Source organism: Ranitomeya variabilis, chromosome 2 (assembly GCF_051348905.1).
Source record: "Ranitomeya variabilis isolate aRanVar5 chromosome 2, aRanVar5.hap1, whole genome shotgun sequence".
Classification (NCBI taxonomy): domain Eukaryota; kingdom Metazoa; phylum Chordata; class Amphibia; order Anura; family Dendrobatidae; genus Ranitomeya; species Ranitomeya variabilis.
Genome location: NC_135233.1, coordinates 235,391,511 through 235,417,282, shown reverse-complemented (window position 1 = coordinate 235,417,282; position 25,772 = coordinate 235,391,511). Strand labels below are relative to the sequence as shown.

At 46.2% G+C, this 25,772-nt stretch overlaps 1 protein-coding gene across 2 annotated transcripts; it reads left to right on the top strand.

Moving 5' to 3' along the window:
* Positions 1-2,885: 2,885 nt before the first annotated feature.
* LOC143805145 (methyl-CpG-binding domain protein 1-like) lies at positions 2,886-25,450 on the top strand. Of its 2 annotated transcripts, XM_077284074.1 has the most exons (17): positions 2,886-3,061; positions 10,779-10,903; positions 11,244-11,355; positions 12,547-12,686; positions 12,872-12,957; positions 13,344-13,384; positions 13,494-13,637; positions 14,232-14,366; positions 14,555-14,608; positions 14,697-14,831; positions 17,072-17,116; positions 17,378-17,539; positions 18,052-18,153; positions 21,702-21,788; positions 21,877-21,975; positions 22,064-22,144; positions 23,222-25,450. In XM_077284074.1, exons 2-17 carry the CDS (start codon positions 10,794-10,796, stop codon positions 23,666-23,668), a joined length of 1,980 nt encoding a protein of 659 aa, XP_077140189.1. In that variant the 5' UTR covers positions 2,886-3,061; positions 10,779-10,793; the 3' UTR covers positions 23,669-25,450. The 2 variants fall into 2 exon arrangements, with proteins under 2 accessions (XP_077140189.1, XP_077140190.1); XM_077284075.1 differs by lacking the exon at positions 17,378-17,539 and having other exon boundaries at positions 23,222-25,449.
* Positions 25,451-25,772: the final 322 nt, after the last annotated feature.

Below are 25,772 nucleotides of genomic sequence, written 5' to 3'. Positions count from 1 at the left end.
TTTCGTCGGCCTTCCATCCTCAGACTAATGGCCAAACCGAGCGAACTAATCAGACGTTGGAAACTTATTTGAGATGTTTTGTTTCTGCTGATCAGGATGATTGGGTGACTTTTTTGCCATTGGCCGAGTTTGCCCTTAATAATCGGGCTAGTTCTGCTACTTTGGTTTCGCCTTTTTTCTGCAATTCTGGTTTCCATCCTCGTTTTTCCTCGGGTCAGGTTGAGTCTTCTGACTGTCCTGGGGTGGATTCTGTGGTGGATAGGTTGCAGCAGATTTGGAACCATGTGGTGGACAATTTGAGGTTGTCACAGGAGAAGGCTCAGCGCTTTGCCAACCGCCGCCGCGGTGTGGGTCCCCGACTTCGTGTTGGGGATTTGGTGTGGCTGTCTTCTCGGTATGTTCCTATGAAGGTCTCCTCTCCTAAATTCAAGCCTCGCTTCATCGGTCCTTATAAGATCTTGGAAATCCTTAACCCGGTGTCTTTTCGTTTGGATCTCCCAGCATCGTTTGCCATTCATAATGTGTTCCATAGGTCTTTGTTGCGGAGGTATGTGGTACCTGTGGTTCCTTCTGTTGAGCCTCCTGCTCCGGTGCTGGTCGAGGGAGAATTGGAGTACGTGGTGGAGAAGATTTTGGATTCTCGTATCTCTAGACGGAGGCTTCAGTATTTGGTGAAGTGGAAGGGCTATGGTCAGGAGGATAATTCCTGGGTTGTCGCCTCTGATGTTCATGCGGCCGATTTGGTTCGTGCCTTCCACGCGGCTCATCCTGATCGCCCTGGGGGTCTTGATGAGGGTTCGGTGACCCCTCCTCAAGGGGGGGGTACTGTTGTGAACTCTATTTTTAGGCTCCCTCTAGTGGTCACAAGCGGTACTGTGTAGTGTTGTCTTTCTGCAGGTGGCTGCATCAGCTGGTTCGTTATCCTTGGTTGGTTTCCTATTTAACTCACCTGGATACTCAGTTCCTTGCCTGCTATCAATGTATTCAGTGCTCTTCAGATTCCTTGTGATTACCTTGCTCCCAGCCTCTCCAAGACAAGCTAAGTTTTTGTCCGTTCATTTTTTATCAGCATTCATCATGTTTCTTGTCCAGCTTGCTAAGATGTGATCTCCTCGCTTGCTGGTTGCTCTAGGGGACTGAGTTTCTCCTCCCACACCGTTAGTTGGTGCGGGGGTTCTTGAAATCTCAGTGTGGATATTTTGTAAGGGTTTTTTACTGACCGCACAGACCCCTTTACTATTTTCTGCTATCTAGTATTAGTGGGCCTCATTTGCTGAATCTGTTTTCACCCCTGTGTATGTGCCTTCCTCTTACCTCACCGTTATTATTTGTTGGGGGCTTCTATATCTTTGGGGATTATTTCTCTGGAGGCAAGAGAGGTCTTTCTTTCTCTCTAGGGGTAGTTAGTTCCTCAGGCTGGCTCGAGACGTCTAGGATTTTTAGGCACGTTCACCGGCTACTTCTAGTGTGTTTGGATAGGTTCAAATTTGCGGTCAGTCCAGTTTGCCACCTCCCTAGAGCTTGTCCTATGTTTGTTACTTAGCTGGAGTAATTCGTGATCCTCAACCACTAAGTATCATAACAGGAGGCGCCATCTCCGGCAGTGCAGGAGCAGCACACGGCCCGCGTCTAACAATAACAGGACACGTGTGTAGATGACGGAGAGGCCAAGGGCCCGGCCGTGAGTGTGGCTCACACGGGGCGCCCTGCAGGACTCCACAGTGCCGACACATGGGCTGGCTCCGAAGAGCTGTTCACGTGCGGAGTGATAGTCCGCCCTTCCTGTAGTCCGGCACGGAGGCTGTTGCTGGCGGATGACATCGTGGCTGCTCCCGGGAGTGTGCGGAGCCCCGGGCACAGGTCAGATGATGGCGGCCGCTGTGATCTCCCCGTTGTATTTCCATGTCCCGCATTGTGAGCGCTCGCTGCTTCCTCCCCATTATAACCTCGTGAACCATGTGCGGGTAATGTGTCAGCAGTGAAGCACGCAGGGGGCACTGACGGGGGGGAGTAGGGAGGGACTAATCGGACTGTGACCATCGCTGATTGGTTGCGGCAGCCATGACAGGCAGCTGGCGCGACCAATCAGCGACGCAGGATTTCCGTGACGGAAGTTGCCGACAGACGGAAGTACCCCTTAGACAATTATATATATAGATAATACTGCTCCTATGTACAAAAATATGACTACTATAATACTGCTCCTATGTACAAGAATATAACTACTGTAATACTGCCCCTATGTACAAAAATATAACTACAATACTGCCCCCTATGTACAAGAATATAACTACTATAATACTTTCCCCTATGTACAAGAATATAACTACTATAATACTGCCCCTATGTACAAGAATATAACTACTATAATACTGCCCCTATGTACAAGAATATAACTACTATAATACTCCCCCTATACAAGAATATAACTACTATAATACTGCCCCTATGTACAAGGATATAACTACTATAATACTGCCCCTATGTACAAGAATATAACTACTATAATACTGCCCCTATGTACAAGAATATAACTACTATAATACTGCCCCTATGTACAAGAATATAACTACTATAATACTGCACCTATGTGCAAGAATATAACTACTATAATACTGCCCCTATGTACAAGAATATAACTACTATAATACTGCTCCTATGTACAAGAATATAACTACCATAATACTGCTCCTATGTACAGGAATATAACTACCATAATACTGCCCCATGCACAAGAATAGAACTACATTAATACCCTGTGCTATAAAGTGTTCTTTATGAAAGCCCCGCCCACGCTTGTCCCGCCCCTGCTCTGGCCGCCATTTTTCTCGTCATGTTTATCAGCTAAAACCACCAATAGTATTAGTGGGGGGGTGTCTTGCAGTCCGGCACCAGGATGTGGGCGGAGTTCCGGCTCTGCGTTCCACACCTCTTTCATGTCGTCCGGGCTGTAGTAGTCGTGCTCAGGGTGTTCCCCGTTTGACCGGAAGAGGAAGGAAGTTTGGTTCTGTTTCCTGCTGCGCTCCCGCCCGTTATCAGCGGAGGATTAGTAGGCGGATAGGTGAGTATATCAGCGGTAGTCACGGTTCTGTTGCGTAGTATTGAAGGAGGGAAGCTGTGTGCGGCTGTCAATCACACTGTCACATGACTGCGACTGCTCTATAGAGACAGACCTTCCCCTCATATATCACACGCTGTATACCCCTCCTCCTGTGTATATACTGCCGTGTATCGCTGTATACCCCTCCTCCTGTGTATATACTGCCGTGTATCGCTGTATACCCCTCCTCCTATATATATACTGCCGTGTATCGCTGTATACCCCTCCTCCTATATATATACTGCCGTGTATCGCTGTATACCCCTCCTCCTGTGTATATATACTGCCGTGTATCGCTGTATACCCCTCCTACTGTGTATATATACTGCCGTGTATCGCTGTATACCCCTCCTCCTATATATATACTGCCGTGTATCGCTGTATACCCCTCCTCCTATATATATACTGCCGTGTATCGCTGTATACCCCTCCTATATATATACTGCCGTGTATCGCTGTATACCCCTCCTCCTGTGTATATATACTGCCGTGTATGGTTGTATACCCCTCCTCCTGTGTATATATACTGCCGTGTATCGCTGTATACCCCTCCTACTGTGTATATATACTGCCGTGTATCGCTGTATACCCCTCCTCCTATATATATACTGCCGTGTATCGCTGTATACCCCTCCTCCTATATATATACTGCCGTGTATCGCTGTATACCCCTCCTCCTGTGTATATATACTGCCGTGTATCGCTGTATACCCCTCCTCCTGTGTATATATACTGCCGTGTATCGCTGTATACCCCTCCTACTGTGTATATATACTGCCGTGTATCGCTGTATACCCCTCCTCCTGTGTATATATACTGCCGTGTATCGCTGTATACCCCTCCTACTGTGTATATATACTGCCGTGTATCGCTGTATACCCCTCCTCCTATATATATACTGCCGTGTATCGCTGTATACCCCTCCTCCTGTGTATATATACTGCCGTGTATCGCTGTATACCCCTCCTACTGTGTATATATACTGCCGTGTATCGCTGTATACCCCTCCTCCTATATATATACTGCCGTGTATCGCTGTATACCCCTCCTCCTATATATATACTGCCGTGTATCACTGTATACCCCTCCTGTGTATATATACTGCCGTGTATCGCTGTATACCCCTCCTCCTATATATACTGCCGTGTATCGCTGTATACCCCTCCTACTGTGTATATATACTGCCGTGTATCGCTGTATACCCCTCCTCCTGTGTATATATACTGCCGTGTATCGCTGTATACTCCTCCTCCTGTGTATATATACTGCCGTGTATCGCTGTATACCCCTCCTCCTGTGTATATATACTGCCGTGTATCGCTGTATACCCCTCCTCCTATATATATACTGCCGTGTATCGCTGTATACCCCTCCTCCTATATATATACTGCCGTGTATCACTGTATACCCCTCCTCCTGTGTATATATACTGCCGTGTATCGCTGTATACCCCTCCTCCTATATATATACTGCCGTGTATCGCTGTATACCCCTCCTCCTATATATACTGCCGTGTATCGCTGTATACCCCTCCTACTGTGTATATATACTGCCGTGTATCGCTGTATACCCCTCCTCCTGTGTATATATACTGCCGTGTATCGCTGTATACCCCTCCTACTGTGTATATATACTGCCGTGTATCGCTGTATACCCCTCCTCCTATATATATACTGCCGTGTATCACTGTATACCCCCTCCTCCTGTATATACTGACGTGTATAGCTGTATACCCATCCTTCTGTGTATATATACTGCCGTGTATCGCTGTATACCCCTCCTCCTGGGCATATACTGCCGTGTACCACTGTATACCCCTTCTGTATATATTGCCGTGTATCGCTGTATACCCCTCCTCCTGTATTTATATACGTGCATCGCTGTATACCCCTCCTCCTGTGTATGAGTGTGTATATGTGTGTGTGTATGTATATATATATATATATATATATATATATATATATATAATCTATATCTCTGCAGTATACGAGCACTCCTGCTACTATTACAACCACTGACATTACTATTACTTCTCCATCTACTATTACAACTTTCACAACCATTACTATTACTACCATTACTATTACTACCACCACCATTACTACACCACCACAACCATTACTATTACTACCACCACCACCATTACTATTACTAAACCACCATTACTATTGCTACCACCACCATTACTATTACTACACCACCATTACTAATACCACTACTATTACTACTACCACCACCATTACTAATACCACTACTATTACTACTACCACCATTACTATTACCACTACCACCATTACTATTACTTCTACCATCACCATTACTATTACTACACCACTATTACTTCTACCATCACCATTACTATTACTACACCACCATTACTATTACTTCTGCCATCACCATTACTACCACCACCATTACTATTACTACTACCACTACTACTACCATTACTGCTTCCACTATTACTACCACCACCATTACTATTACAACCACCACCATTACTATTGCTACCACCACCATTACTATTGCTACCACCACCATTACTATTACTACCACCACCATTACTATTACTGCACCACTATTACTATTACCACTATTATTACTACTACCACCACCATTACTATTACTACTACCACCACCACCATTACTATTACTTGTACCATCACCATTACTTCTACCATTACTATTACTTGTACCATCACCATTACTATTTCTACACCACCATTACTATTACTACTACCACCACCATTACTCCATTACTATTACTTCTACCATCACCATTACTATTACTATACCACTATTACTATTACTTCTACCATCACCATTACTATTACTACACCACCATTAGTATTACTTCTACCATCACCATTACTATACCACTATTACTTCTACCATTACTATTACTACACCACCATTACTATTACTTCTGCCATCACCACTACTATTACTACACCACCATTGCTATTACTACCACCACCATTTCTATTACCACCACCATTACTATTACTGCACCACCACCATTACTATTACTTCTACCATTACTATTACTTCTACCATCACCATTACTATTACTACACCACCATTACTATTACTACCACCACCATTACTCTTACTACCACCACCATTTCTATTACTACTACCACCGCTATTAGGCTATGTGCACACGTTAAGGATTTCTTGCAGAAATTTCCTGCGCAAAACAGGACATTTTCTGCAAGAAATCAGCATGCGTTTTTTTTGCACGGTTTTTACCGCGTTTTTATCGCATTTTTTTTTCTTCTTTTTTTTGCGCATTTTTCTGGAGGTTCCCAATGCAATAATATGGTGGGAAATCCGCAAAAAATCTGCAAAATTAATGACCGTGCTGCGTTTTTTACCGCGATGCGTTTTTTTCGCGGAAAAAAAATGCATCATATGCACAAAAATTGCGGAATACATTCTAAATGATGGGATGCATAATGTATGCGTTTTTTTCGAGTTTTTATAGTGAAAAAACGCAAAAAATCTGCAGCGTGTGCACACAGCCTTACTACTACCACCACCATTGCTATCACTACTACCACCATCACTATTAATACTACCACGACTATTACTACTACCATCACTATTACTACTACCATTACTATTACTACCACCACTATTACTATTACTACCACTTTTGCTACCACTATTACTACTACCATCACTATTACCAATACTGCTACCACCACCAATACTATTACTACCATCGCCACCATTACTATTACTACTATCACCACCATTGCTATTACTACCACCACCATTGCTATTACTACACCACCATTACTATTACTACCACCATTACTATTACTACCACCACCATTGCTATTACTACTACCACCATTACTACTACCACCACCATTACTACACCACCATTACTATTACTACTACAACCACCATTACTACTACCACCATTACTATTACTTCTACCATTACTGTTACTACCACCACCATTACTATTTCTACCATCACTATTAGTACCACCACCATTACTGTTACTACTACCACCACCATTACTATTACTACACCACCATTACTATTGCTGCCACCACCATTACTATTGCTACCACCACCATTACTACCACCACCATTACTATTACTACCATCACCATTACTATTACTACCATCACCATTACTATTACTACCACCATTACTATTGCTACCACCGCCATTACTATTGCTACCACCACCATTACTATTACTACCACCACCATTACTATTACTACCACCACCATTACTATTACTACCACCACCATTACTATTGCTACCACCGCCACTACTATTGCTACCACCACCATTACTATTGCTACCATTACTATTGCTACCACCACCATTACTATTACTACCACCACCATTACTATTGCTACCACCGCCACTACTATTGCTACCACCACCATTACTATTGCTACCACCACCATTACTATTACTACCTCCACCATTACTATTATTACACCACCATTACTATTACTACCACCATTACTATTGCTACCACCACCATTACTATTACTACACCATTATTACTATTACTACCATCACCATTACTATTACTACACCACCATTACTATTACTACCATCACCATTACTATTACTACACCACCATTACTATTACTACACCACTATTACTATTACTACCATCATTACTATTACTACACCACCATTACTATTACTACACCACTATTACTATTACTACCATCAGTACTATTGCTACCACCACCATTACTATTACTACACCACCATTACTATTACTACCATTACCATTACTATTACTACACCGCCATTACTATTGCTACCACCACCATTACTATTGCTACCACCATTACTATTACTACCACCACGATTACTACCACCACCATTACTATTGCTACCACCACCATTACTACCACCGCCATTACTATTGCTACCACCGCCATTACTATTGCTACCACCGCCATTACTATTGCTACCACCGCCATTACTATTGCTACCACCGCCATTACTATTGCTACCACCGCCATTACTATTGCTACCACCGCCATTACTATTGCTACCACCGCCATTACTATTGCTACCACCGCCATTACTATTGCTACCACCGCCATTACTATTGCTACCACCGCCATTACTATTGCTACCACCACCATTACTATTGCTACCACCACTATTACTACCATCACCACCACCATTACTATTGCTACCACCTCCATTACTATTATTTCACCACCATTACTATTACTACCATCACCATTACTATTACTACACCACCATTACTATTACTACACCACTATTACTATTACTACCACCAGTACTATTGCTACCACCACCATTACTATTACTACACCACCATTACTATTACTACCATTACCATTACTATTACTACACCGCCATTACTATTACTACACCACCATTACTATTGCTACCACCACCATTACTATTGCTACCACCATTACTATTACTACCACCACGATTACTACCACCACCATTACTATTGCTACCACCACCATTACTACCACCGCCATTACTATTGCTACCACCGCCATTACTATTGCTACCACCGCCATTACTATTGCTACCACCGCCATTACTATTGCTACCACCGCCATTACTATTGCTACCACCGCCATTACTATTGCTACCACCGCCATTACTATTGCTACCACCGCCATTACTATTGCTACCACCGCCATTACTATTGCTACCACCGCCATTACTATTGCTACCACCGCCATTACTATTGCTACCACCGCCATTACTATTGCTACCACCACCATTACTATTGCTACCACCACCATTACTATTGCTACCACCACTATTACTACCATCACCACCACCATTACTATTGCTACCACCTCCATTACTATTATTTCACCACCATTACTATTACTACCACCATTACTATTGCTACCATCGCTATTACTACCATCACCATTACTATTATTACTACCACCATTACTATTACTACCACCATTACTATTATTACCACCATTACTATTGCTACGACCACCATTACTATTACTACTACTACCACCACCATTACTAGTAATTACCACTTCCATTATGACTACTAGTTGTACCACTTCTGCCGAGTGAAGGGTCTTTTTAACGCAGCTCTATAGTGTAGATATAAAGTCACCATGCAATCTCCAGAGTTTTCTGGAATTTGTAGTTTCCCCGTCAGTTTAGGGACCACACCCATGCTGGGACAGGCGGTCAGATTATAACCCCCCTGTACTTTGTCTCACAGCTGATAAGTGGCACCATATGCATCTGGCAGCTTAACGCCTATATTTTAATAGTCAGCATGCTTTTATCACTCCACCATACTTTTCACTTCAGCTTGTTGTTGCTCCATCTGGACCCAAAATGTCATCTGTAGATAGAAAGGAAAAACCCTTTATGGTCCTGGTAAGACGCCCCATAGTGCGCTGCAGTGGCAGCCATGTTGGATCCCTGGAGGAGCCGATGTCCGCAGATGTGTCAGGAGACGTGGTTGATTTACTGCATTACTCTGCAGCTGGCTTCCTGCAGGGAAACTACAACTCCCAGCATCACAGGAATGAGCTGGTAGAGGCCAGTACTGGCTTGCTGGGAATTGCAATTCCTTGCCTTGTGTGCAGTGATGAGCTGCTAGAAGCCATTGTTGACTTGCTGAGCATGCTAGGAGTTGTAGTTCCCCAGCAGGCAGCTGCCTTGTGGGAAGCGATTAGTTGCTAGAAGTCAGTGCTAGCTTGTGGGGCATATTGGGTGTTTTAGTTACCCCCACAAGGCAGTTGCCTTGCTTTCAGTGCTAAGTTGCTAGAGGTCAGTGGTGGCTTTATGGGCATACTGGGAGTTGTAGTTACAGAGCAATCAACTGCCTTCTGAGCAGTGATTAGTTGCTAAAGGTCAGTGCTGGCAGGCGAGGCATGCTGGGAGTTTTAGTTCCCACTAGACAGTTGCCTTGCATGCAGTGATAAGTTGCTAGAGGTCATTACTGGCTTGCGGGGTATGCTGGGAGTTGCAGTTCTCGTCAGGCGGTTGCCGTGCATGCAGAGATGAGCTGCTAGCGCTGGGATGCAGGGTGTGCTGGGACTCTGGAGTTGTAGTTCCTGCTAGGCAGTTGCCTTTCCTGCAGTGATGAGCTGCTAGAGGTCAGTGCTTGGTTGCTGGCTATGCTGGGAGCTGTAGTTCCCAAGCAGGTGCTTTCCTTGCATGCAGAGACGAGCTGCTAGAGCCAAGTTACTGGGTTGTTGGGCATGCTGGGAGTTGTAGTTCCCCGGCAGGCGCTCACCTTGTGTGCAGAGATGAGCTGCTAGAAGCCAGTGCTGGGTTGCGGGGCATGCTGGGAGTTGTGGTTCCCCGGCAGGTGCTCGCCGTGCGTGCAGAGATGAGCTGCTAGAAGCCAGTGCTGGGTTGCGGGGCATGCTGGGAGTTGTGGTTCCCCAGCAGTCGTTCTCCTTGCGTGCAGAGCTGAGCAGCTAGAGGCCAGTGCTGGCTCTCAGCACATTGCAGGGTGTTCCTGTCTGCTCCACTTCCTCCCGCAGCCCAGTGTTGTGGGCTGGAGCAGCAGGAATGTAGTGAGTCAGAGGCTCCAGAGAGCGCGGAGCATCCATGTGTGTCTCCAGCGTGAGTCCCCCTCCTCCATGGCTTATTACTGCAGCTGCTCCACACTTCCAGCTTCATTGATCATCTCCTCTTATTGTCTCAGGCGTCGCCCTGCACCATGTCCGAGGGCTGGGTGGATTGGCCCATTCTGGGGCCCGGCTGGAAGAGACGGACCGTCGTCCGCAAATCCGGAGCATCGTCTGGGCAGTCGGACACCTACTATCAGAGGTATGATGGTTCGGGGACTGGAGCTAATCATACCGCCATTTACAGTCATACCTGGCAGGGGACAGCGGGGCAGCTGCCGTTATTGGCCCCGCCACCCAGCTTTCTTGGCTTTTGAATGGCACAGTAAGGAAATGGGCAGATCAGGACGCTGGGAATATTGGGGGACACAACCATTTTTGTGGCCACATTAGTTGTCATGTTAATGCAGCTTTCTGGTCCTTGGAAGTGAGTGTCCACCCAGCTTTCCCAGGTTTAGATGACCCAGTGATGCTCAGGCCTTCGATACTGCAGAAAACTGAGTGATGGTGATGATCCTCCTCTGTTCTTCCTTCTCTTTTAGCCCCATAGGACAACGCTTCCGGAGCAGGAATGAGCTGGCCAAATACCTGGGGGACTCCGTGGACCTGTCGCGTTTTGATTTCAAGACCGGGGCATTATTACCAGCGGAGAAGGTAAAAAAAAAAACATGAGACCGCCACGTTATGATGGTGGGGGTCTCCGCTTGAGATCCCCTAGTGCTACTCTCGTCTGACTTTTTTTTGTGTGTGTGTTAGGCTCTCAATTAAATATGGAGACTTTTCCCCATAACAGGACTTTCTTTTTTTTAGAAAAAGGCAATTAAGAGTTAAACTCTCCTATCATAGTGAGCTCACTGATGGATTCTCAGTTAATTCTTTCTGTAGCCAGCAATAGACACTGCAGCTCACAGAGACTAAAGAAGGTAAATGGTGCAAAATTGCTGAAACCCAACAGGAAAAAGGATTTTTTTTTGTATTGTCCACAGTACATGCATTTAAAGGAAACCTGTCACCATGTTTGGCCCATATCAGATACGACCACCACCTTTCAGGCCTGATACGCGGCATTCTATAATACTGTATATATGCCTTTGTCTGCAGGTCGGGTTGGGGGCTTATATGAAAGGTGATGGCTGTATCTTATATCCACCAAATCTGGTGACAGGTTCCTTTAAGTAAAAAAAAAGAAAATTGTAACGAAAGGTGGACAAACCCCTTGAAGAGAACCTTTTGCCAGGTCAAGTGTCCCCTTTTTGTTGTTGTGTCCTTCTGCTCCCTGAGTATTCCATGTTTTTCTTAAATCCTCCATATGGTTCCTGGCATACCAGGCTTTTTCTTTAGAGGTCGCCTTTATGATCTTTTCCAAGGGACCGTGGCTCAAAAGATCCTTGAGGAGGCAGGGGTGTTGCTCAGATTTTCTTTTGGGATGTGACTCATTATCCTTGGGGGTGTGACTCACAGGATCCTCGAGGGTGTGTCATGTTGCACTGGATTATTACCTTGTGAGTAATGCCCTCTTGTAAAGATCGTGAAAACGGCGTCACTGTTGTCAGGTTTTGGAGCATGCACAGCAAAGCAGTTTGCCAATGAAGCAAAGGCAAGCAATAGTAGGAATAGTAGCTGAGCAGGCACAACAGCATCACAACTGCGGTCAGGCTTTAAGTGGTACTGCATCTCAGTCTAATTCACTTCAATGGAGCTAAAGCTGCAGTACGTGTGTGGTGCTTTACCAGGTAGATTGGATTTACTGCTGTTGGCGGTCTTGTACATCCTCTTTGTGCCGCACCTCTTGCCTTTGCGTCAGTCATTATTCTTCTTTCCCCCCCCCCCCCCCCCCCTCTTTAGAGGAAACCTCTTAGGAAGTATAGCCGAAAACACCTGAAGTGCACGACCAACTCTGAGGCTAAGCAGAAGCAGCCGCCCCCTCCCGCGGACCCCGAAGAAGACCTGCAGAATGGGAAGGATACGGAGCCGTCTCACATTGCGTAAGTCACAGGGGTGACTTAGATGATGGCGTAAGGGCACCTGTCACTCTTCCTGCCACCTTCTCCCTTGACGCATGCTGTAGTGGATGGCATCAGCTGTGTACGCACATAGGGCAGGAGGGATCATGAGCCGGTCACCCACCCTGCCATATCCTACCTGCTGACTGTATCCACTTGTTTTCCAGGTGCTGCTCCGGCTGTCATGAATGGTTTACAGGAGTTGAGTTTGGCAAATCAAAGCAAACTGTGTGGTATTGTGGGGACTGCAGAGGTGAGTCAGTGGTGGGGTCCATAAGCTAAGACCCCTCCCCACCCAAATATTGTGAGACTTTGCCTTGTTGTGAACCCATTTGCCTTTAGCTGGGTTGACGGAGTGGGGACTTTGCACAAATAAGAAAATAATCTGTATACAGGTCCTGCACAGTCTAATGTATCACCATGGTAACAGACTGCAAACTACACTATGTTGTCGCGGCCTGCAGTGAGCCTAGAAGTTAGAAATGACTGGCTGATTTGTTGTCGCCTTTCTCTGGGCTTCCTTACTGTTGGCTGTAAGATCTCTGTATGTAGAGCCCCATGCTAACGCTGTAGCGTATTTGGGGGCTGCCATTGTTTCTGCGTGGTCCTGACACGATGTGACACTTCTGTTCTGTGCAGCTTCCCATCGGGCATACAGCAAGCAACAGAAGCTGCTGAAGGTGAGTCCGTATGTGTCTGCCCATGGGCTCCGCTGGTGCCCCCTATTCCTCCCGTGCAGTGACCCATGCAGGGGCTCCCGTCTCTGACCTGTCCCCCTCTGACTTGCAGACCAGTGGCTGCGGAACGTGCACCGCTTGCCGGCTGACGGAGAACTGCGGACATTGCTCTGTGTGTCTCCTCCGGTCACAGAACCCCGAATTCGGAAGCTCCTGGAAGTGTGTGAGACGACGCTGCCTGCAGGTCATCAGAAAGGTCTGATAAATCATCCCGGGCCTGTGCACGAATGATAGTGCTTACAGTCAGTGGGGGCTTCAGTCAAAATGGAAGTATGATGGGTGGGGGGACTGCACCTTGCTAATGTACTCATTACTGTTTTCAACAAATCTGATTGCTTTAATGAATGAAAATAATTCCTGGGAATATTCACAGCTGAACGTCTCGTTACAATGTATCAGTAGACAATCCTTTCCTCCTGGATTACAGGCTAACATCGCTCACCTGCGCTGATACACTGTGACGGATGGCTCAGCTGTGTCAGCCCGGAGGTCAATTCACTTCACAATTTCTAACATCTCTGCTTGCTGTCTTGGAAAGGGAGACGTGATGTGACGCTGGAAAGCTTTAGGACCTGTTCCTGATCACACAGCTGAGCCTGTTGTTGCAGTGTATCAGTGTAGACAAGCCCCTCTCTTTTTGCCTGGATTTCAGGCGAACAGCTATTGCCTACACTAATACATTGCAGCGAAACCTCAGGACTAGTGCAGGATGGGTTTATATTCCATGGCAGCAAGGGTGCAGATGGCGGAGGCAGCCCCCCTATAATGTGTGTCCTGTTGTGCCCCCCAGGGAGGGGTGTGCGGCCGCTGCCCGGGCTGCTGCATGAAGGAAGACTGCGGGACCTGCGCCGTGTGTGTCAGTAAGGAGGAAAACCCAGAGGAAGCAATCGACAAGAAGTGTCTGCGGCGCTGGTGCCACAATAAGGTGAGGAGCCTGCGTCGTTTGCTCCTGGGAAAGCTGGGTGACCACAAGCTATTATTGCCCCCACCTCAGCTAGCTTCGGTCACTTCTATATTGTGTGGCCCTGTAATACCAGACGGAGCCAGTGGGTGAGGGTGGCACTGTCTGCCCTCCACCATTACATTGAATTTCCTGTTTTCGACTTTACACAGAAACAAAAGATCAAACCTCCCGTGTTCAAAAAGTTTGCAATGAAGTTGAATCTGGTAAGTGTCCTGTGACCCGCACTACGTGATAGCGCCTCTGGGGGGCGAACAGCGGAATAACGGCTGCTTCTATCATCTGGCTCCACAGAGAGGAAACTGCGGCCACTGTCCGGGCTGCTGCACCGCCGAGAACTGCGGCATCTGCTCGCTGTGCATCAGAAGAATGCAGAACCCTTTCCGCAAGATTAAGGGAAAGTGTGTAAGGAGACGGTGTCATAATAAGGTGAGGGCTGATCTCTAATGCCGTGGTGGACTACAACTCCCAGTAGGGTATTAGTACATATGGTCATTGTACAGAAGGAAGAAGCTAACAGAAGCTTCGATCCGGCAGACACGGCCATGCTATGCCTTCTTCATTTATGTGTAAAGCTGCTGTGTGCTGTAGTGGCTGCTGATGGCCTCCCAAGGTTTTTGTTTTTTCCTTCCTTTCTTCCATAACTTTTTCCTGTGCACGGCAGGATTTTTTCAGGATGATTTGTGATTTTCAGTGACGTTTATTATCCTATAGTAGAAAAATCAGAAAAAAAAATCCCACATGCTGTGAAAAAAACCTGCAATTCCGACAGTTTTTGATTTTACAGCATTTAATACGCAGAATAAATTGACTTGGAGCGGTGATTCTCCGGGTCAGTACGAGTACGCGATGCCAGACGTGCAAGATTGCTTTCCTGTTATCTTAAGTGGTGAAAACAAAATCAGAGATTTTTTATCTATTATATATACACATACCGTATATACTCGCGTATAAGCCAAGACCCCTAATTTTGCCACAAAAAAACTGGGAAAACTTATTGACTCGAGCCTAGGGTGGGAAATGCAGCAGCTACTGGTAAATTTCAAAAATAAAAATAAATACCAATAAAAGTAAAATTAATTGAGACATCAGTAGGTTAAGTGTTTTTGAATATCCATATTGAATCAGGAGACCCATATAATGCTCCATAAAGTTTATGATGGGCCCCATATAATGCTCCATACAGTTCATGATGGGCCCCGTAAGATTCTCCATAGAATAATATGCCCCATATGCTGCTCCATAAAGGTTGATGGCCCCATAATATGCCCAATATACTGCTGCGATAAAAAAAAAAAAAGATATACTCACCTTTCATCGCTGGGTGCTGAGCAGACAGGGACACCGGGCGCGCTATGGGGGTCAGGTGCCGGTGTCGCCGCTAGCTCAGGCCCAGACACTTGTTATATTCACCTGTCCCCGTTCCACCGCCGGGCGCCGCTGTGTCTTCCGGCTCTCTGCAGTGACTGTTCAGGCAGAGGGCGCGCACTAACCATGTCATCACGCCCTCTGACCTGAACGTCACAGCCAGAGAACGCGGAAGACACAACACGGCGGTGGAATGGGGACTGGTGAATATCGCATGGCTCACCCTCCCCCATCATACTCGCCCCCTCCTGGCGCTATCTTTGCTTCTCCGATGGTCTCTGGCTCGTCCTGGCAGCTTCTTCCTTTGTTCAGCGGTCACGTGGTACCGCACATTAAAGTAATGAATATGCGCTCCACGCCTATGGGAGTGTAGTCGCGTCCATATTCATTACTTTAATGAGCAGTACCATGTGACCGCTGAACAAAGGAAGAAGCTGCCGGCGCCGGATACCATCTGAGAAGCAGAGACGCGTCAGGTGGGGGTGAGTATGATGTGACGGCTGCCGCTCCCCCGCCGACTCCCTGGGACAATGACTGGAGTATAAGCCGAGGGGCACTTTCAGCCTAAAAAAAAGGGGCTGAAAATCTCAGAGTATATGCGGTACTGTACTTTTTTCTTTCTGGCTTTATATCTTTTTTTTTTTTTTTTTCTCATCAGTGTTTTTAGAAACATGTCTTCCCCTTTTTTACTATGGCTTGCTCTGAGTTTCACAGGAATAACAGCATGATGGGAGGCCTATAGGCCGGGCCCCTACATCCATAGCATCCATGTTGGACTCCATGATCACATCACAGGGCGGCCACTGAGTTCACAGGAACGAGCACGGCTTAAGTGCCACGGTCGGAGATTGACAGCGGCGTTTAAGAGGTTAACGGCAGCGATCGGAGCATAGCCTTCTCCATACACACCAGTGCGGGCTCCGTACTCACCAGTGCGGGCTCCGTACACACCAGTGCGGGCTCCGTACACACCAGTGCGGGCTCCGTACACACCAGTGCGGGCTCCGTACACACCAGTGCGGGCTCCGTACACACCAGTGCGGGCTCCGTACACACCAGCGCGGGCTCCGTACACACCAGCGCGGGCTGCTTACACACCAGCGCAGGCTGCTTACACACCAGTGCGGGCTGCTTACACACCAGTGCGGGCTCCACACTCGCCAGTACATCCTATGTGGAGAAGGAGTAAAAAATGCCTCATCTGCACTGTTCGACCAATCACATAACCAGGTTTTGACAATAGACACAGAGATCTGGTTGGTTGCAGATGACAAATATTTTTCTTATTTTTTTTTTCCCAGAAAAAGAAAATAAAAGTGAAGCCGAGAATTGGAGTGAAAGGAGAGGTGCGTGACGAGGGGGCCGAGCTAGTGTGGATGCCCCCTGAGCCCTTTTTTCCCTGCTGCTTCCATGCTGCATTGGTTGCTGCTTGCAGAAGCTCTATCTCTAAGCACCTGCATGCCCCCGCAGATCTTGCAGCCCTTCCCGCCGTCCTCGTAGGACCCCTCCATTCTCCACTTTTGCTCTGTCCTTTCACCCCTGCGCCCCCTCTTTTCTGCCAAGCCCCTGATCTTTTCTTCTTCCCACCTACCCCCTATGTTCCGCAGCTGGCAGGCCGCCGCAAGAACCGGAAATGTGGGGAGTGCGAGGCCTGCCTTAAGAAATTGGACTGTGGCGAATGTGACTTCTGCCAAGACAAGCCCAAATTTGGTGGCCGCAATCTCAAGCGGCAGAAGTGTCGCTGGCGGCAGTGCCTGCGTTTCGCAGTGGTGGGTTCATGTCCTGTCTCCTCAGCTTTCACCCCTATATTGGAAATTCTTTCTAAATTTCTAACCTTCTGGACTTTTACCTATTGTGATCATGTTTTCCCGTAAGCTTCCATGATGAATGGGGAACCGTGGGCAGTCGGCATCATCAGCGTGCCTCTCATCCATATTGGCACCGATCCCAATGCTTTACCCCACGGAGCTCTGTGTTTCTTATCTTAGCTAAGCAATCGCTTAAATAGCTATTCCTCAGGACGGGTCTATAAAATATGACTACAGACCACCATAAAACTGCCTGACCCCTGCAGTACTTTGGGATCTCACTACCAGTTCTCAGCACAGCAAGGAGTTGCCACTTTAGCGCGATCATGATCTGAGTTGTCTGTGTGACCCATGGCCGTCCATCCCATGCTATTTTTGCCCGCTGTGGTCCATGTTGGCAGGGTGGGTGATACTTGCAGTAAACTCTCTATGCTTCCTTTTTTTAACGGAGCTTGTGCCGCTTTGTATCTTAGGAAAAGAACATACCGCTATTCCTGAAATCGTCCAATCACCCCATACTGCTGGAGCGGATACAGAAAGAGGCGGCCGAGGCTGACGAGACCACCGAAGCCGTGGTAAGTATGGCGGCCCTGTCAGTATGATACCTCTGCAACTGATGTGTCGCCCCAGTGTGTCTATAAAGCAAACTGTTGCGGGATAGTGAACAGTCTTGATTTAGAAGTCACTTACTGTTTTCTGTATGCAGCTCCTATGCATAGCTATGTGTCTCCATGGTTTCAGGCTGCAAACAAATCTTCGCCACCCTCCGTTGCAGTCATGTGTTGCTCCGCGTCATCTGTTCTCTGCCCATTTATCAAAGGTGACAGCAGCTGATAATTACACAGTTGGGGTGCGCGTGTGTGGCGCGAGCTCTGGAGCTGCACATATGGCCGCTCCGTTATATAATGAGCGTCTGCCCGTAACTGCACCACCGGAGATGGCTCACATCTCCGCTGCTCTGACAGCAGCATTTAAGTGACCCGTACTTCGCCCCACACCTTGTCTAATGTGTTTATGAGGTCCCAACGGGTCATTAAGACACCAGGGGGGCTACAGAGGGGTCCCCATCCACTGCCATGTCGCTCCTTTTGTAGATTCAGTGGAGAGCGTCAGTTTAACCATATGCTGCAATACTGTGGTGTTACTGTATATGGTGGAAGCAACCAAACTGGTCTACTAAAATACGCTTAAACTAAAAAAAAGTTTAAAAGAAAGTTTAAAGGGAATCTGTCACCCCAAAATTCGCCTATAAGCTGTGGCCACCGGCATCAGGGGCTTATCTACAGCATTCTGTAATGCTGTAGATAAGCCCCCGATGTATCCTGAAAGAGAAGAAAAACAGGTTATATTATACTCACCCAGGGGTGATCCCGGTCCGGTTCTGGTCCGATGGGCGTCGTGGTACGGGTCCAGCGCCTCCCATCTTCATAGGATGACGTCTTCTTTGTTTCCTGCTGCGGCTCCTGCGCAGGTGTACTTTATCTGCCCTGTTGAGGGTAGAGCAAAGTACTGCAGTGCGCAGGTGCCGGGAAAGGTCAGAGAGGCCCAGCGCCTGCGCACTGCAGTACTTTACGCTGCCCTCAACAGGGCAAATCAGTACGCAAGCGCAGGAGTAGGAAGCAAGGAAGAGGACGTCATCATATAAAGATGGGAGGCGCTGGACCCGGACCGTGACTCCCATCGGACCGGACCGCAGCTGGGACCGCCCCTGGGTGAGTATAATATAACCTGTTTTTCTTCTCTTTCAGGTGACATCGGGAGCTTATCTACAGCATTACAGAATGCATTACAGAATGCTGTAGATAAGCCCCTGATGCCGGTGGCCACAGCTTATAGGTGAATTTTGGGGTGACAGATTCCCTTTAAGCAAATTAAAAAAAAAAGATGACAATTTACATTGCCCCTCCCCATTTCACCAGTTTTTAAAAAAAGAAAAAAAAATGCTATACAGTGGAGAAAACAAGTGTTTAGTCAGCCACCAATTGTGCAAGTTCTCCCACTTAAAAAGATGAGAGAGGCCGGTAATTGACATCATAGGTAGACCACAACTATCAGAGTCAAAATGAGAAAACAAATCCAGAAAATTACCTTTTTTTCTGATTTGGTAAGATTTATTTTGCAAATTATGGTGGAAAATAAGTATTTTGTCACCTAAAAACATGCAAGATGTCTGGCTCTCACAGACCTGTAACTTCTTCTTTAAGAGGCTCCTCTGTCCTCCACTCATTACCTGTAGTAGTGGCATCTGTTTGTACTTGTTATCAGTATAAAAGACACCTGTTCACAACCTCAGTCACACTCCAAACTCCACTATGGTGAAGACCAAAGAGCTGTGGAAGGACACCAGAAACACAATTGTAGCCCTGCACCAGGCTGGGAAGACTGAATCTGCAATAGTCAAGCAGCTTGGGGTGATGAAATCAACTGTGGGAGCAATAATAAGAAAATAGAAGACATACAAGATCACTAATAATCTCACTCGATCTCGGGCTCCATGCAAGATCTCACCCGTGGGGTCAAAATGATCACAAGAACAGTGAGCAAAAATCCCAGAACCACACGGGGGACCTAGTGAATGACCTGCATAGAGCTGGGACCACTGTAACAAGCTTCCATCAGTAACATACTAAGCCGCCAGGGACTCAGATCCTGCAGTACCAGGTGTGTCCCCCTGCTTAAGCCAGTACATGGCCGGGCCCGTTTGAAGTTTGCTAGAGAGCATTTGGATTATCCAGAAGAGTATTGGGGGAATGTCATATGGTCTGATGAAACAAAAGTAGAACTGTTTGGTAGAAACAAAACTCGTCGTGTTTAAAGGACACAGAATGCTGAGTTGCATCCAAAGAGCACCATACCTACTGCGAAACATGGGGGTGGCAACATCATGCTTTGGGGCTGTTTCTCTGCAAAGGGACCAGGACGACTGATCCGTGTACATGAAAGAATGAATAGGGCCATGTATCGTCAGATTATGAGTGAAAACCTCCTATCAGCAAGGGTTTCAGCATGATAATGATCCCAAGCACACCTCCAGGGCAACGAAGGAGTGGCTTTGTAAGAAGCATGTGAAGGTCCTGGAGTGGCCTAGCATCTCAACCCCATAGAAAACCTTTGGAAGGAGTTGAAAGTCCGTGTTGCCCAGCGACAGGCCCAAAATATCACTGATCTAGAGGAGATCTGCATAGAGGAATGGGCCAACATACCAACAACAGTGTGTGCCAACCTTGTGAAGACTTACAGAAACGTTTGACCTCTGTCATTGCCAACAAAGGATATATAACAAAATATTGAGATGAACTTTTGTTAATGACCAAATACTTATTTTCCACCATAATTTGCAAACATCAGACAAGGTGATTTTCTGGATTTGTTTTCTCATTTTGACTCTCATAGTTGTGGTCTACCTATAATGTCAGTTACAGGCCTCTCTCATCCTTGTAAGTGGGAGAACTTGCACAATTGGTGGCTGACTAAATACTTTTTCCCCCACTGTATCTATCATCCGGTATCACCGCCTCTGTAAATGTCTGGTGGTCTATCAAAATGTAAAATTATTTAAACTTTATGGTAAATGGTAAAAAAAGAATCGAAATGCAACAATTGTTGCTTTCCTGTTGCCGCACTTTTGTAAAAATGCAATAAAGTGATGTGGGTTTCTTTTTCACAATTTCATCCTTCTTGAACATATATATATATGTGTATATGTGTGTGTGTGTGTGTGTATGTGTGTATATATATATATATATATATATATATATATATATATATATATATATATATATATATATATATATATATATATATATATATATATATATATATATATATATATATATATTGTATATGTATTTTAGTACAGTATTTGGTAAAATGAATTGCGCCATTCAAAACTACATCTCGTTCTGTAGAAGAAAACAAGTCTACGCATGGCTATGGGGACTGAAAAGAAAAAAAAAGTTATTCTTGTTGGTAAAAGGGGAGGAAACAACCGTTGATGAAGGGGTTGAGACGCATAGTTCTGCGCAGAAGTTGCAAGCACAGAACGGGAGGATGTATGAAATAAATATATGCCGTACAAGTGTATGCATTAGTTTTTTTTTTATAATATTTTCCCTCTTGTTAGTGTCTAGATGAAGGTGTGGAGTTATTGCCACCCAAGATACCAGTGATACGACTGGCACTGAAAAATGGAGGATACCCTTCTGCCGATGTAAGAATTGCGAGGCATAAACACATGGAGCATGTGGGTGCCCATCTTGCAATACAGCAGCCTGGCACTGCCCCATTTATTGTTACAGGGCACACGTGGTGGCTGGGTCATAGGTGGCATGGATGGCAAAGGGATGGAAGAAGAGATCATCTCCGTCATTGACGACGACGATGATGAGCAGCCCCTGGTACGCCCTCCATGTTTATTCCTTGCCCTCTTTAAATGTGGAGTTTATTCTGCGTCCTCCCGTGTTATCAACCCTTTTTGTTTTACAGGATCTCCATTGCCCGGTGAAATCAGAAGAGTTCATGGTGGAAGACAATGATGTAATGCTGGCGGATGATAATACTCCGGTGGTGAGACTTTACATGTCTATGAGCAGAAGATCCATAGTGGTCACATGCACGGCTGGGTCCCATCACCGATGCTGGCAGTACGGCGGAAGGCTGCTGCCATCGGTGGTTGATTGGGTTGATGTGGCAGCCTGGGTCCTCCTGAAAGCCTGTGTGTCTGCCATGGTATAACTCCTGCCTGCGGCCGGGCTTCCTAGTTGATCAGTAGTTACACAGTGCACTGCAATACTATGGGATTGCAGTGTATCGTACAGACAATCGCAGGAGTCCAAGTCCCTCAAGGGGAACAAGTTAGAAACCATTAAAAAATATACATCGTATTAAAATATATTAAAAAAAAAAAATACACTTAACTGCCCTTCCCTTTCACAACCTACTCCCCCAAAAGTAAAATTATTTTTTTTTTATTTAACATATTTGCATGTGTAATTGTCTGAACTGATAAAGCATAAAAAGATTTATTTTTTTTCTATCCCCCCCCCCCCCCCCCCAAAAAAAAAGGAATAAAAAAAATAACATTAGAAAGTTGTACAGACCCCATAAAAACAAGTCCTCATACGGCTTTACCCTGTTCATGGCAAAAAAAACCCAAAAAAAACTTGGCTCTCCGAGGAAGTGGGGAAGAACCGAAAACGTAAAAAAATGGATGGCTGCTGTGGGAAAGTGTTTAGGTTGAAGGCACTGATAGATGCTGTGGATATTGCACAGGGTCAGTGCCAGTCATCTGTCATCATTATCTCCTGCCATGGATGGACGTTAGTGATGAGTGAACTTGCTCAGATAAGGTGCTAGCTTAGTGTCTTTGGCGTGCTCGAAAAATATGTTCAAGTCCCCGCAGCTGAATGTCTCACGCAACATATCTAGGGATCACCTGTTTGTTAGGCTGTCGAACAGCCGTGAGACATGCAGCTGCGGGAACTTGAACATATTTCTCAAGCACCCCTAAAATACTCAGAACCCCAGCATGTTCGGATAACACCCCAGCATGCTCAGAAAACACCTTATCCAAGCATGTTTGCTCATCACTAATCCACGATCTTCTGTTTGACTAGACCCTCATTGTTTCCTTTTGCTCCGCAGATCATGGAGATCTACAGTCTGGGCTCTTACAACACTAGGAATGATCTGGATCCACTCCTGCAGGAATTTATGGATGAACTGAATGAGATCCCCTTACCAGCTCATTGGGGAGTCCTTGCTCCCAGCGGCCCCAACCTACATCTTATCCAGAGGTCCCCGGTGTCCACCATGGCAGAGACAATCATCCACATACTCCCGGGACTTCACTTTAATATTGCCGTGAGGAATTACCCCATCCCCTCCTCACACGAACTCTTCAGCAAGCATCCGAGCCGGCTCACCACCGTGGACGAGGTTGTGGAGCTCATCTGCGACCTGGAGGCCTATCGTCCTTGTGGAGGTCTTCCGAAAAGGGGGCCACGTTCTCCAAACTGTTCGGTGTTGGTGTACGAGGAACGGTGCCCCGAATGTTGCACAATGCCCTGGCCGTCAGGCATTTATCACTGATGCCGGTGGGACAAAGGGTGGGCCAACGCTCAGGGACAAGAGACTACTCATGAAACTTTAGCTGTGGAGCAGCAGGATGGGAAGGAAGGAGCCTGTATTGATAACCCTGTGAATGCGGCAGCTGCGGTTCAGCACGGAGGATGGTTAAACATCCCGCCTCCCGATAAAACTTGCCACCTCAGTGTACACGTAGATCTCCAAAGAAGGGGTGAGCGAGGGGCCGCTCGCTCTCCGGTTATTAGTGTGGGCTTCCCGATAGCCCAGAGGGGTAGGCAATTTTAGCTGTAGGTGTATGTATGCATACATTGGCCTAAAGCTTCCACCCAGCTTCAGTCATAGGGACCAAATAAAAGCCATGTATTTTGTTTAGAGGGCATGATAGTATATGTAGGATGTGGGGTCACGGGCTGTATCTAAGATTTCTGGGACCCCCACAAATCACAGGAACAGTGGTCCTAAGCCCCTTGTCCAGGTTGTGCTTTGCTGCTGCATTCAAAGTCTAAAGGAGGTGGCAGCACGCTTGCTGAACCTCTGCTCCGGGACCCCCATTCTTGTGATTATTAGGGTGCCCAAGGATCAACAAGTCATTTCCTATCATTCCCTTCTTCCGATGAGGACATTTTACAGTATCGGGAGGGAGCTCATTAAGATGTCACAGAGCGGTCCCGCTGCTGTAAGATGATCACCGGGGGTAAAAGTGGCCATACACATAGCACGAAGGTCAGTCTGACCTTCTCCTTCCAATCCTCTTAATGTGTTGTAATATTCAACCAACATTGTTCTCCCTTTTTGTAATTAATAAAAGGGATCGGGCATGTTGAATTGAACATGCTCAATCTTTTCTCAAAAGAGGTAACTAGAGGTGATTAGGCCGGTTTTACATATCCATTTAACATGGGCTGAGTATGGACCATGATGTATGGACCTTATTAACTCAAGAGCCGCATTTATGCGGGTGTAGAGTTCTGGTGAGGAGACCGTCAGCTGGTCCGTACTGAAGACGTGCAACATGGCTGAGTGAAACCGGTCGAACACCGTTCTTCCCAATCACAACACATGCATGCTTCACTAAACTGACAGCGCACGTGTTAGAAGTGTGAAGGGAAAACTTGGTGAAACGAGCATTCGTCCAAGACTTGGCCAGTGGTGATCATCCAGTGCCAGCAAGACAGGGCTTGTCCCCCTTTAAGACGCTCTCCATTTTTAGTATTTTTTTTTACATTGAGATGAGTTATAAGTTGCATTGGGGTGGACGTGACTGCTGGTGGTGGGAGTCATATCATCAACGAGATGGGTCTCGCCACTCAATTCAGTGATGCTTCCATCGGGATGATTGCTGGGGGTCATTGTGGGGGATCGGGGGGTCTCTATGGATTCTTATAAGCTGGACCTGTAGTGTTTTTGTTATTTAGTGTTGTCTTGTGACGTGAGCTGTTCTCAGATTTATAGGGAATAGATGATATTTTATGGGAACGGATCTTCAGAGTCGGAATGATTTTTCTCTTTCTACACTGGACGTAACTGAGGCTGGGCCGCAGATATTATAAAGTTCTTCGTTTATCAATTTTCAGGTGTTTCGGAGAGTTGGTTTTATGTCATTACATGTAATCTTTTATCCAGGACCCGTCTGACTAGTCTTCCTTTCAGCCTCTCCAGAGACGGACTGTTTTTTTTGTTTTGCTGACAGTAGGACCTCTCCTTACAGTAGCTCTCGTTATAAACAAAAAAAAAAGTTGCTGCTTTTTAAATAAAGGATAAATATCTTTATATTTGTTATTCTGTACAGAAATGTCTGATTTGTACGTCGTGTTGACCTATCAGTGGTGTATAGCCGTGAACACGAGCCAGTATCTTGTTAATGCTAATGGTCCTCTCCTAGGCCAGAAAGAATTTTGTTATTGCCTAATAGCCATCTGCACGAACACCCTACAGTTAGGTCAAACACAAGATCCCCCGATAAAATTCCATGCTGTTACACTCCAGAGCTGCACTCACTGTTCTGCTGGTGCAGTCACTGTGTACATACATTACATTACTGATCCTGAGTTACATCCTGTATTATACCCCAGAGCTGCACTCACTATTGTACTGCTGCATTCACTGC